Source organism: Hemiscyllium ocellatum, chromosome X (assembly GCF_020745735.1).
Source record: "Hemiscyllium ocellatum isolate sHemOce1 chromosome X, sHemOce1.pat.X.cur, whole genome shotgun sequence".
NCBI lineage: Eukaryota > Metazoa > Chordata > Chondrichthyes > Orectolobiformes > Hemiscylliidae > Hemiscyllium > Hemiscyllium ocellatum.
This window is the reverse complement of record NC_083453.1, coordinates 11,938,998-11,952,416: the sequence shown is the minus strand read 5'-3', so window position 1 is coordinate 11,952,416 and position 13,419 is coordinate 11,938,998. Positions and strand designations below refer to the sequence as shown.

The 13,419-nt window shown below is 41.9% G+C and overlaps 1 protein-coding gene across 1 annotated transcript in view; it reads right to left on the bottom strand.

Moving 5' to 3' along the window:
• The window catches only part of LOC132805745 (STE20/SPS1-related proline-alanine-rich protein kinase-like), a 143,090-nt gene that overhangs the window by 43,557 nt on the left and 86,114 nt on the right, over positions 1-13,419 (bottom strand). Inside the window, exons 8-11 of the mRNA XM_060820972.1 lie at positions 11,180-11,313; positions 9,827-9,875; positions 2,296-2,361; positions 89-211 (exon numbers count right to left, since the gene is read on the bottom strand). Of these exons, the coding sequence (XP_060676955.1) occupies positions 89-211; positions 2,296-2,361; positions 9,827-9,875; positions 11,180-11,313 (372 nt within the window). The remainder of the gene's footprint in view (positions 1-88; positions 212-2,295; positions 2,362-9,826; positions 9,876-11,179; positions 11,314-13,419) is intronic.

The window sequence follows — 13,419 nt, the reverse complement described above, 5'->3', positions numbered from 1 at the left end:
GAAAGGCTTGCTGGTTTTTGCTCCATTTAAAAAGGGATAATTATTCATTCCCATAGATGGCAACAGACAAAGAACAAAAAGCACTCACAGTTTTCTGAAAGGCTGTAGGCTTCCGTTCATCAAATGCATCACCTGATTCATCATCACTCCATTCCCAACCTCCATCCTCTGTTTTGTACAGATGGCCACTTGATCCCTGGAGCCGTCTCACCTACAGTCAACCACAACACAGGTGAAAGGTCAAATGGCAACATTTTGAGTTTTCTGGTAAGATTTTTTGTTGCTAATCTTCTCTCTTCAGTGTTCTCTTGTCAAATTTCCACCCTTCTTCAGTACATCTGCTGTTCTGTTGTAATTAATTAGAAAATGTCCTGTAATTGAGCAGCTTGCCACCTTTAACTTCACTGTGATGAGGTTAACCAATTGGTTTACTCGGAGATGGCGTTAATGTAATGAAGATGGAATATTTGGAACGGAACTCCAAGAAAAGAAATGTAGCTGGGTAGCTGTTAAGCATCTGTCTTGTTGATTAAAAAAAATGAAGACTTGCATTTATATAGTACCTTTCACAACCACAAGACATTTCAAGATGCTTTAGAGCTAATAAAGTACTTTTGAAGTGCAGTCACTGTTGTAATGTAGGAAACGCAGCAGCCAATTTGCGCACAGCAAGTTCCTACAAACAGCAATGTCATTAAAACAGGTTATCTGTTGGTAAAGTGATGCTTACTAAGGTATAGATATTGGATAGGACACCATGATAAACTTACTTGCTCTGCTTTGAAATAGTGCCATGAGAACTTTTATTTCAAACTAAGATGGCAGACATATCATATCACCCAGAAGACAGCATCTCTGACAGCGCAGCACTCCCTCGGCACTGCACTGGAGTGTCAGTCTATACCTTGGCACTCGGGTCCTGGCTGGTGCATTAATCCAATCAAACTCAAATGCATAAGTACTATGGCAAACATGCGTGCATCCAACAGGAATGAAAGACATGCATTTATATAGTGCCTTTCCATGTGAATGAGAAATAAATTCCTTTTGAAGTGCCGTCACCATTGTTATGTAGACAATTGCAGTCAGAAATTTGCGCACAGCAAGATCCATGAACAGTAATGAGATTAGTGACCAGTTAACCTGTTTTGACAGTGGCGGTCAAGGGATAAATGTTGACCAGGAGAATTCTTCTTTGAATAGCAGCACAGGACTTCCTTTGTATTCGCCTGCACAGGCTGGTGGGACCTCAGTTTAACATCTTGTCTGAATGACAGCACCACTTGCAAGTACCACTCCTTGACTACTCACTGCAGTTTAGGGTATGTGCTCAAGTCCTGAACCCACAATTTCTTGACACAGAGACAAGACTGCTACTTGGTGAACTCAACAGCACTTCTTTATACTTTCAGTAATAAGCAAATTGCTATTAAAATTTGCATTGTCTCTGCTGGGTAATGTTTTTGTGGGCTTTTAGAAAATACAGACCTTTTTTTTCGTTTCTGGCTCACTCGAAGACTTTAGCACTGTGCCAGTAGCTTGGACTGTGTTGTCTGCCTGCAAGAAGATAGAAGAATTCTATTTGCGCAATGTTTAGAGTCGAAAAGCCCGTGGATCAAAGAGTCCCATAGCGTCTATGACCAGCCCACAATACAGAGCTGCGAGTGGCCCAATATTCTTTGTTCCAAACCAAGAGCACTTGTTCCTTGGTCCACGCTTTGGGAAATTTTAGTATTACTTAAATTCTTAAACAATGTGCCTTTTTACTTAAAAACAGGAGAGAAACATTACGCCTAAGTAAGATCCGGATTCTAAATGATACAGGAAAATCAACTGCTATGTGCTGTTCTCTTTATCTATCATATTGACAGTGTGTACAAGAATCTCCTGTTTGGGTGATGCTTGAAGTGCTTACTTGCTACTCAATTAGACCTCAATCTCTCTCCAATGAACTGCTGCAATTTCATCTATCTAACAAAACACTTCACTCTTTGTAAGGAATCAAGTACTTCTTTATTCTTCCATTTCAAACCACCAGCAGTTTGTTTTGGGTTCCATGACCTCATGACCTTTGTAAGCATGTACCTAAGTGTGTTGTTTGGTACTATTTGCATTTTGTTTACTCCTCTGCTAAGTGATGTGTTCTAAACGTATTGCAACTATCACTACCTCAGTGCACTGTTCCATTGAACCAAGCTAGCCAAAACTGAAGACAAACCTTCAGAAATGAGACACACTACATCACAAATCTTTTGCTCTGTAACTCTGTAACTAATTGCAGGGAGTCATTTTTACCTTTGTGTCCTTGTGCCCGCCACCTAACGACTGGCCCAATAACTTCTCCATCAGATATTCTTTATTCTGAAAGAAGAGAACAAGTTCCACATGAAACATTAGGTCTCAGTGTTTAAAGAGCATGCCTCAGTGACTGCTGGAGATCCATGTTTGCATCCAGTCCATGACAGAAACTGAAGTACAAATCATCATTCGATGAGCCCAAAAATGATTAAGTGAACTGCAGCAAAATTAACCAGAGCTTAATCATCTGGGACTACCAAAATGTCAGTCAAAGACATTTGTTTGATGTTAAATTGTAGACTTATTGAAGTAAACATTCACCCCAACTTCAATTAACAATAGATTTGCTGAAAGTCATGTTTGACACTGAGAAATTATTAGCAAACAGCACTAAATAAAATCACAAATTGAGTACCTATTTGCACTTACACAGAAACCTTAAACATGATTAAATGTACCAAAGCAATAAACATAAGCAGACATTGAGTAATGGGAAAAGCATAGGAGTCAAAAGGAGAGGAGAAACATGGCAAATTTAATCAAAAACATGGACTGTAAAATGTTCTATAAGTATGTAAAAAGGAAACATTTGGCTAAGCAAATGTGGGCCCATTTCCAGGGTCAAGAGATTTTATAATGGACAATAGAAATATGGAAGAGAAGCTAAATGATTACACTGTGTCTATTTTCACTGAGGAAAATACCAGAAATCTCCTGGAATTAGATATCCAAGTGGCTACGGAGAACGAGGATTCAAAGGAAGTTAGCACCAGTAAGAAAACTGTACTGGAGAAATTAATGAGGCAGAAAGTTGATAAGTCTCCAGGATCTGATATTCCTCATATTCCAGAAGTTAGAAGGACTCAGCTATAGAGACACTCAATGTGTTGGTGATTATGTTCCAAAAATTCTATAGATTCTGGAATGATTCCTGTGGATTGGAAGGGAGCAAATGTCACTTCACTATTTAAGAAGGGAGCGAGAGAGATAAGAGGGAACTACAGTCTTGTTAGTCTTACATCAGTATCAAGGAAAGTGCTAGAATTTACTCTAAAGGATAGGTTAATAATGATCTGGTTGGGCATGGATTCTCAAGTGGGAAACCGTGTTTGACAAACTTGTTTCAGTTTTTTGAAAATGTTACTAACAAAATTGATTAAGGAGAGCCGATGGCCTTAGAATACTTAGATTTTCAGGAGACTTTTAACAAAGTCCCCCACAGGAGGCTGATTGGAAAATTTAAAGCGCATACAATAGGTGGTAATGTATTGTCACGGATTGATGATTGGTGAACAGACAGAAAACAGAGAGGAGAAATAAATGGGCGATTCTAGTCATGGCAGGCAGTGACTACATGTAGTAAGGTATCACAAGGATCAGTACTTGGGTCCCAGATGTTGACAGTGATTTGGAGTTGAGGACCAAATGCAATATTTGCAAATTTGCAGATAATGCAAAGATAAGCAGGAATGTCTATTGTGAGAAATATAGAGGATTTTTTTCAGGCTAAGCAAATGGGCAAGAACATGGCAGATGAACTATAATGTGGAAAAAATGAGTGGTTATCCACTTTGGTAGGAGGAACAGATGCTTGTGTACAAAGGGACCTAGGTATCCTTGACAATAAACTACTGAAGGTTAATATGCAGACGCAGCAAGCTATTAACAAGACTAAAGGAATGTTAGCCTTTATTGCAAGAGAGTTTGAGTACAGGAGTAGTGGAGTCTTGCTTCAACTGTATAGGAGCTTGGTTAGATTGCATCTGGAATATTGTGTGTAGTTTTGGTCTTCTCTCAAAGAAGGTATTACTGCCATAAGAGGGTGCAACCAAGGTTCACCAGACCTGTTCCCAGGATGGCAGGACTGTACTATGAAGACAGATTGGGCAAACTGGGCCTATATCCTCTCAAGTTTTCAAGCACGAGAGATGATCTCAGTGAAACCTACAAAATACCTAGACAGGGTAGATGCAGGTAAGATCTTTCCCCTGGTTCAGAAGTCTAGAACTGGGGGAATAATTTAAAACTAAGTGAGATTCCATTTATGTCTGAGATGAGGACTTTTTTTGTTTACTCAGAGGTTGTGGATCCACGGAATTCTTTACCACATAGGGCTGTGGAGGTTCAGTCTTTGAGTGTGTTTATGGTAGAGATGATAAGAGTGCTGATTACCAGTAGCATACAGGGTTATGAGGCTGGGGTGAGTAAAAGGCATTGAAGTGTTTGATCAGCAATGATCATCCTGAATGATGGGGCAGGCTCAGCAGGCTGAATGGCCTATTCCTGTTGCTATCTTCTAATATAGCAGGCTACATTGTTTTAAGGATATAATTCTAGAGACTGGAGCAGGAATGGGTGAAGGCTGTGGCATTGAAGGTAAATTGAAACAACTCATTTCCTTCTTCACCCGCAGACTGACTCCTAATGCATTCTCACCATTTAATGCAGTTCTTCCAGCTAAGCTAAGCCACCAAGCAGTGGGGAAGAAATGACATTTTGCTCCTGCTGAGCTGGAGAGGTGCTTGTGAAGCTTCCACAATTTCCATATTGCAGCCTGCTCTGATTGAACGACAAACCAAAAAGAGAGAGATGGCCAAACTATGTCATAATCTGTCTCGTCTTCCATACAGCATGGAAACAGACCCTTCAATCCAACTAGTGCACACCAACCATGTTCGCAACTAAATGAGTCCCACCTTTCTGCATTTGGCCTATATCCCTCCTAACCTTTCCTATTCATATACTTATCCAAATGTCTTTCAAACGTTGCAACTGTACCTGCATCCATCACTTTCTCTGGCAGTTCATTCCACATACAAACCATTCTTTGTGTAAAGATGTTGCTCCTCATGTCCTTTTTAAAATATTTCTCCTCTCGTCTTAAAAATATGTCCCCTAGTTTTTAACTCCACACACTTTAGGGAAAAGACCTTTATTATTCATCTTATCTATGTCCCTCATGATGTTATAAACCTCTATAAAGTCATCTCTCAACCTCCTCTGCTTCAGTGAAAGAAGTCCCAGCATAACCAGCTTCTCCTTATGATTGAAACCCTCCATTCCTGGCAACATCCTCGTAAAATATTTTCTGAATCCTCTCCAGTTTAATAATATCTTTCCCATAACAGGGCGACAAGAACTGGACGCAGTATTCCAGAAGAGGCCTCACCAATGTCCTGTACAACCTTAACATAATGTCCCAACTCCTATACTCAAAAGTCTGAGCAATGAAAGCAAGCGCGCTAAATGCCTTCTTAACCATTTCAAAAACTATGTACCTGAACCCCTAAGTCTCTCTATTCTACAACACTAACCAGGACATTACCATTAATTGTATAAGTCCTGCCCTTGTATGTTTTGCCAAAATCCAATACCTTGCACTTCCTTAATTTATTAATGATAGTATGGTCAGTGTTCCTCATAATGTCCCTCTTTTCCAAGCATCTTTCTCACATTTATTCCTACAAAATGTTTAAAAGGAAGATCCATCACAAACACCAGATCAGTTGCTCCTGTATTTCGCTGTGAAGTGAGCAACCATATGTATTGGCATTGGCATAGCTTCACAACTCCCCTTTAACTCTGTCAACTGGGAAAACAATACTTGGAGACAGACATCAGTGAGATTAGCGAAACCCAGAAAGAAATGCAAAGGGAGGCGCTCGCAATTCTCCACACATTGAGTTCCTGATCTCAGCCATGGAACAGTCTCGATCTTAGCTAATACAGAGTGGTTCCTCACAGGGAAAAACGAGAATTGGTGAGAACTACTCTGACAGTACAGCAAAAATCAGGATCATAATCGTCTGAGGACAGCACAGAAGGAGCAGTCCATTTCAGTGGGGTGATGATGTAATGATATGGTCACTGTAATGGTAACCCAGAGGCCCAAGCAATGTTCTGGGGTCATGGGTTCGAATCCTGCCATGGCAGATAGTGGAGCTTGAATTCAATAAAAATCAAAATTAAGAGTCTAACTATGACCATGAATTGGAGATGCCAGTGTTGGACTGGGGTGTACAAAGTTAAAAATCACACAACACCAGGTTATAGTCCAACAGGTTTAATTGGAAGCACACTAGCTTTTGGAGCGAAGCTCCTTCATCAGGTGATAGTGGAGGGATGTGTTACGATTGAGCCCTCCACTATCACCTGATGAAGGAGCGTCGTTGTAAAACCCCATCTTGTTCAATAATGTCCTCTAGGGAAAGAAATCTTTACCTGATCTGGCCTACATGTGAATCCAGACACACAGTAATGTGGTTGACTCTTAACTGCCCTCTGAAACAGTTTAGCAAGCCATTCAGTTGTAGCAATTGCTACAAAACCTCAAAAAAGAAATGAAACTGGACAGACAATGTGGTATCGCCCTAGGCACCAGAAACAGCAATGGCAAATTAGCCCTATCAACCCTGCAAAGTCCCTGGGGTGCTGAAGCTAAAATTAAGAGTTATCTCACAGACTAGTCAAGCAACAGCCTGATATAGTCATACTCAGGGAATCATACCTTACAGACAATGTCCCAGACACCACCATTACCATCCCATGATATGTCCCACTGGCAGGAAAGTCTTAGCAGAGTAGGCATCACAGCGAAATAGCATCAGAAGGGAGTTGTCCTGGAAGTCCTCAACATTGACTCCAAATCCCATGATGCCTCATGAGCATCAGGTCCAACAGAGGCAGGGGGACACTCTGCTGACTACACAGTCTCAAAACGTTAACTTTGTTTCTCTCTTCACAGATGCTGTCAGACCAGCACCTTTTGTTTTTAATCTTAGATCTCCAGCGTCTGCAGTACTCTGCTTTTATTTAAGCGAATGATTCAATGAAGAATGAAGGAGAACATGCCAGGAGCAGAACCAGGCATACCTAAAACTATGGGAAACTTTGCAAAGCTCCAAACAAAACTATTTGCATAAAATATCAAAACAGTATAAGTAGCAAGTGATAGACAGAGATAAGCGATTCTACAACCAACAGAGTGGACCTAAGCTCTGCAGTCCTGCAACACCCGGTTGTGAATGGTGGTAGATGATTAAACAACTCACTGAAGGAGTGAGTGATGAAATTAATCAATGATGAAAGGACCCAGGACATCAGTGCAAAAGATAAGACTGAAACATTTACAACAATCTTCAGCCAGAAGTACCAAGTAAACGATCCATCTTGGCCTCTTCCAGTAGTCCTCAGCATTGCAGATAACAGTCTTTAGCCAATTTGATTCACTCCACGTAATAGCAAGAGATAACTAATAGGAGAGGGTAACATAAAGGCTCAGGACCCCAACAATATTCTAGCAACAGTCCTAAAGACTTATGCTCCAGAACTAGACATGTCCCTAGCTAAACTTTTCCGATCCATCTATAATACTGGCATCTACCCGGCAGGGACGTCCTGTCCATAAAAAGCAAGAAAAATCCAACCCAACCAATTGTCGTTCCATCAGTCTACTCTTGATCATCAGTGAAGTGATGTGAACAGGGATATCAAGCAGTGCTTAGCAATAACCTGCTCAATGACAATCAGTTTTAGTATCACCAGGGCCACTCAGTTTCTGGTCTCATTACAGCTTTAGTTCAAAGCCGGACAAAAGAGATGAACTCCAGGAGTGAGATGAAAGTGACTGCCTTTGACATCAAAGCTATACTTGACCAAGTGTAGCATAAAGTAGCCCTCACAAAACTACAGTCAGTGGGAATCAGGTGAAAACTCTTCGCTGGTTGAAGGCATGCCTAGCATAAAAGGTAGTTGTGGTTGTTGGAAGTCAGTCATTTCAGCTGTGTCAGAGTTCCTCAGGGGCAACCATCTTCAGCTGCTTCATCAATGACCTTCCCTCCATCATAAATGTCAGATGTGGGATGGTCACTGATAATTGCATAATATTCAGCGCCATTCATGACTCTTCAGATACTGAAGCAGTTCCATACACAAAGGTAGCAAGATGTGCACAATCTCCAGGCTCGAGCTGACAATCGGAAAGTAACATTTGTGTCACGTGAATGCCAGGCAATGAACATCTCCAAAAAGAGAGAATCTAACCATCGCCCCATGACATTCAATGGTGTTATCATCAGTGAATCCCCCACTATCAACATCCTGGGGACTACTATTGACCAGAAGCTGAACTGGACTAGCCATCTAAATACTGTGGCTATAAAAGCAGGAGACAGGCTAGGAATCCTGCAGCGAGTAATTCACCTCCTGATTCCCCAGAGCCCATCCACCATATGCAAGACACAAGTCTGAAGTGTGATGGAATACTCCCCACTTGCCTGGGTGAGCGCAGCTCATAGAACACTCAAGCATCTTGACATCATCTAGGCCAAAGCAGCCTGCTTAATTGGCACCACACCCACAAATATTCACTCCCTCCACTATCAAAGCACAGTGACAACAATGTGCACTACAAAATTTCACCACTTAGACAGCACCTTCCAAACCCACAAACACTTCCATCTATTAGGACAAAGCAGCAGATACATGGGAACACCACTATGTGCAAGTTCCCCTCAAAGTCCCCGCCATCCTGCCTTGGAAATATATCGCTGTTCCTTTAGTGTCATGAATCATAGAATCCCTACAACGTGGAAAGAGACCATTCCGCTCATTGAGACAACATCGACCCTTTGAAGAATATCCTATCCAGACCCAGCCCCTGCCCTATCCCCATAACCCCGCATTTAGATTACTTAGATTACTTACAGTGTGGAAACAGGCCCTTCGGCCCAACAAGTCCACACCGACCCGCCGAAGCACAACCCACCCATACCCCTACCCCCACCCCTACCCCTACCTTTACCCCTTCACCTAACACTACGGGCAATTTAGCATGGCCAATTCACCTAACCTGTACATTTTTGGACTGTGGGAGGAAACCGGAGCACCCGGAGGAAACCCATGCAGACACGGGGAGAGTGTGCAAACTCCACACAGACAGTTGCCAGAGGGTGGAATTGAACCTAGGTCCCTGGTGCTGTGAGGCAGCAGTGTTAACCACTGAGTCACTGTGCTGCCAGGTCAAAGATGCTGCCCAGCTTGCTGTGTTCTTCCAGCCTTCTGCTGGTCTCCCTTGGATTCCAGCATCTGCAGTTTTTTTTGTCTCTCAGTGAGTAAGGGTAGCAGGCAATTCAGCACTGACTTATTCAGATAATACTGCAGATTTGATTCTCTGTCTGGGCTGAATTTGTTGGACATATCTAAGAGCCTCTTCACTCTCAAAGGAAAAGCGGCAAATGCCTGGTCCTCAGTGGGGAACAATAAATATTGCCTCTGTCATTTTTGTTTTCTATTCAGATTCCCTACAGCTGTAGTATCTGAGGGTTATCTAAGTTTACAGCCATTTGGGTTAGGACTTCAACACAGTTACTGGAACCTGCCAAAGAGATTATCTATTTTGCAGTGAAGGGCAGGAAAACAGGAAACCTGACTACAGTTGTACAGTAAAATTACGAACACGGTCTAAGATAGCCAATTGATGAGCCCTGTGCACACGTGGGACATTTAACCTCCACCCCAATCCACCTACCTTTGATTTCTGGAAGAATTTGTGCTTCAGAAGCTCTGCTGCTGTCGGCCTGAAAAACAAAGTTTCCAGAGTAAGGTGGGACTCATGCAGCAATTTGAAACCATCTTGGTCTAGTCTGAGCAGAATGTGATATGATAGGAGGTATTCCCCAGACTACTAAACTATCGGTGCAAGGACAGGCAATATTCCAAGATCAGTATCACATTTTTGAGGCAAAAAATGCATTTCACAAACTGTTCACACACTCCACAGAATGCTGGCATTAGGTTTATTTTCCCACCTCCTTCAAGCCTTTGTTTGCCATGGCATTTATTGATGGAGGGAATAGGCTTATTGCATGCTTTCAGGCCTCTGCCAAACTACAGACACACAAAATGCAGCCAGTCATATTGAAACATTGGCCAATCAAATTCCAACAATGGATGGTCAAATTCCAAGGAGTGAATTCCTTAAATGTTCATCAGCATCAACTCAACATAGGCTTTTTCTACAACTAATCAGCAACACTGGCAGAATATTTCTGTCAATGTGGCATATGTACTCAGTCCAAGTAGTGACTAGTTCCCAGCTGTAATGTTAGCGACTGGTGCTTTTCCGTTTTGTATTGTGAAAAAGCATCAAGGAATTACTTGCTTATTGTTAGTCACCAGTTCCTGGAAACCACAAAATTATGTGAAACAGTCTGTCTGAAACTCATAAATCACCCCCAAGACTGCCTACTTCCCAACTTTCCTAAGACCTCTCACAGGCTTAGCATGGGAGTTACACCAATGTCCAGGCATTTGATGACACTAATATGAAACAGCAGCATTGCAATGCAAAATGCAAATCAGAGAGAGATGTTAGAGCCATCAGGTGTAGCATTGTGTCATGTTAAGTGAGGATTTCATGTACTTAATTGGCACCACACTTGATGTGCCAGCCTGCTATGCTACAAGATGTTTGCTGCATATTTGTGCCCATGGTTCCCACCTTTCCATATCTTCTTGAAATAACTCATTTAGATTTTACTGTTCCTCAGGAGTAGAGTCTCCTCTGTACTCCCAGCTGTAGTTGGGAATATCCAAAGGAAGGCTTATGCGCTCATTGCATTGGCATTGCCACGAACAGAATGTCATCATTTTACCAGCATCATACTTCCACTTGGGCTTAGAATTTAGCCTTCACCTTGGGTATGTTGCCGGGCTGGGCTGGCCCAATTGTTGGCCTGAGCATCAAACTCCTCCAACAGGACCAGATAAATATTCAGATCAGTCAGAGCCAAGACTTGTCATGTGACCAAGAGCCCAGTGCTGTACATCTACCCGATCTACAGTCCCATAGATCACTGGCTTTGAATCTTAGCGCGCACACCTCTTTGCTGGCTCTTTTTGCAGGCACAGGGCAATCAGTTTACGGAAGGACTTGCCATACTTCTTGACCATTTCCTTGTCCTCTACTCCTGTCTCGAGAGTAGGAGGGTCATTCTGCAGTGTCACCATCAGAACCTAGCGACAAATTAAAGGAGATGTGGGTCATAATGTCCAGTGATACCGTTCTCATGCTGCAACTGGTATCTCTATTGTCATTTTACCTATCACTGCATAATTCTTTTTTGTTAATCGAGTGGTAAAAGATAAAATTCAGCTCCAATCCAATTGTATAAAATTAACACAGTTTGATCAAATCTCACTGAAAACCAATTTCCAATTTGGATTAAGTTGAATCAAATTCCATACAAAATAAATTCTGATCAATTAGAATTAACCTTAATATGGAAAAGATAACTGGCTTATTGAGCACACAACACAGTTAGTTTTAGATTTAACTAACACATTTTGGTTAAAATAACTAAGGCTAGAGAAGAATTAATTAAATGGACTGGAAACTCAAGTCTAGGTCATTCCAGAGTACTTGTAAAGGCATGTAATTCATCCCAAATCCTGGAATAATTCACTCCCAATATCCCAGGTTCCTTATAGAACTCACTCTCAGATTCTGTATAGCGCTCACTCCCACATATCCCTGATTCTGTGTATTAAGCTAACTTCATTGCAAAAAGGCTGAGGGATGACCTGGTGACCCAGTTGAAAAACTCTTATGAAAGATTTTGAGAACTAATACAAAAGGAATGTTGCCTTTTTTATGGAACAGCTTAATTAGAGGACATCAATGCTAGTCACCAAGAAATCCAATAGGCAATTCAAGAAACATCTGTACTCAAGAGTGGTGAGAACGTGGAACTCATTAGTACATTTATGGGTGGCACGGTGGCACAGTGGTTTAGCACTGCTGCCTCACAGCGCCAGAGACCCGGGTTCAATTCCCGACTCAGGCGACTGACTGTGTGGAGTTTGCACATTCTCCCCATGTCTGCGTGGGTTTTCTCCGGGTGCTCCGGTTTCCTCCCACAGTCCAAAGATGTGCAGGTCAGGTGAATTGGCCATGCTAAATTGCCCGTAGTGTTAGGTAAAGGGGTAAATGTAGGGGTATGGGTGGGTTGCGCTTTGGCAGATCGGTGTGGACTTGTTGGGCCAAAGGGCCTGTTTCCACACTGTAAGTAATCTAATTACCAAAAGGGAGCAATTGAAGGGAATAGTATTAGTGCATTTAAAGCAAGCTAGATGAACTGAAAGGGAAACTTATGGTGGACTTAAATGAGGAAAAATGGACAGAGATTCAAGTGGAGCATAAACATTGGCATCAGCCAGAAGGACTTAATCACCTGTGTTGGTGCCATATATCCGAGGTAATCTATATATTGTTTGGACTGAAACACAGTCATGTACAATTGTCCTTCTTTGTCTGCCATAGTCTGCCATAGTCTGCCATAGTCATGTGAGACACATGAGACACACTATGAGACACACTCACTGCAGGCAGGTATTTTATTAACACTTCAATAAAGAATTCATTTTGACCAGAATGCTGTCTGAAATGCTAAGAACATAGTGTCTGAAGAGGTGGTAAGATGGTATGTAAAAAAGCAATTACTAACAGACTGACACAAGAATGTTCTCAGCATTGGAAGCTCTATAAGCAACAGAAATAAACTAAAATACAAAAAAGAAACAAGCCATAGCTGAAACACAGGCAAGAAAAATATGGCATCCACTTTTCTTCCCCCAATGAAATGAAAATGCTTTTAATTTCAGCTCCAGCTGAAATGAAGAGCAAAACTGGCAGTTTTATCGTGCACAACAGCAAAATTATAAAAGAGCACGAGATTTATTCAACAAGCCTAAGTGTCAGCAAGACACTTATCTGCAGTAATTGTGCTCGATCAATTGGGTCAATGGGCTGAAGAGTGGTCGATGGAGGTTAAGTTGGATAAATGCGAGGTATTGCATTTTGGTAAAACAAACAAGGACAGGACTTATACAGTTAAAAGTAGGGCCTTGGGTAGTGTTGTAGAACAGAGGGACTTAGGGGTTCAGGTCCATAACTCTTTGAAGCTTGCGACACATATAGACACTGAATTAGAGGTGCTGGAAGAGCACAACAGTTCAGGCAGCATCCAAGGAGCAGGAAAATCGATATTTCGGGCAAAAGCCCTTCATCACGAATACAGGCAGAGTGCCTGAAGCGGGAGAGATAAATGAGAGGAGGGTGGG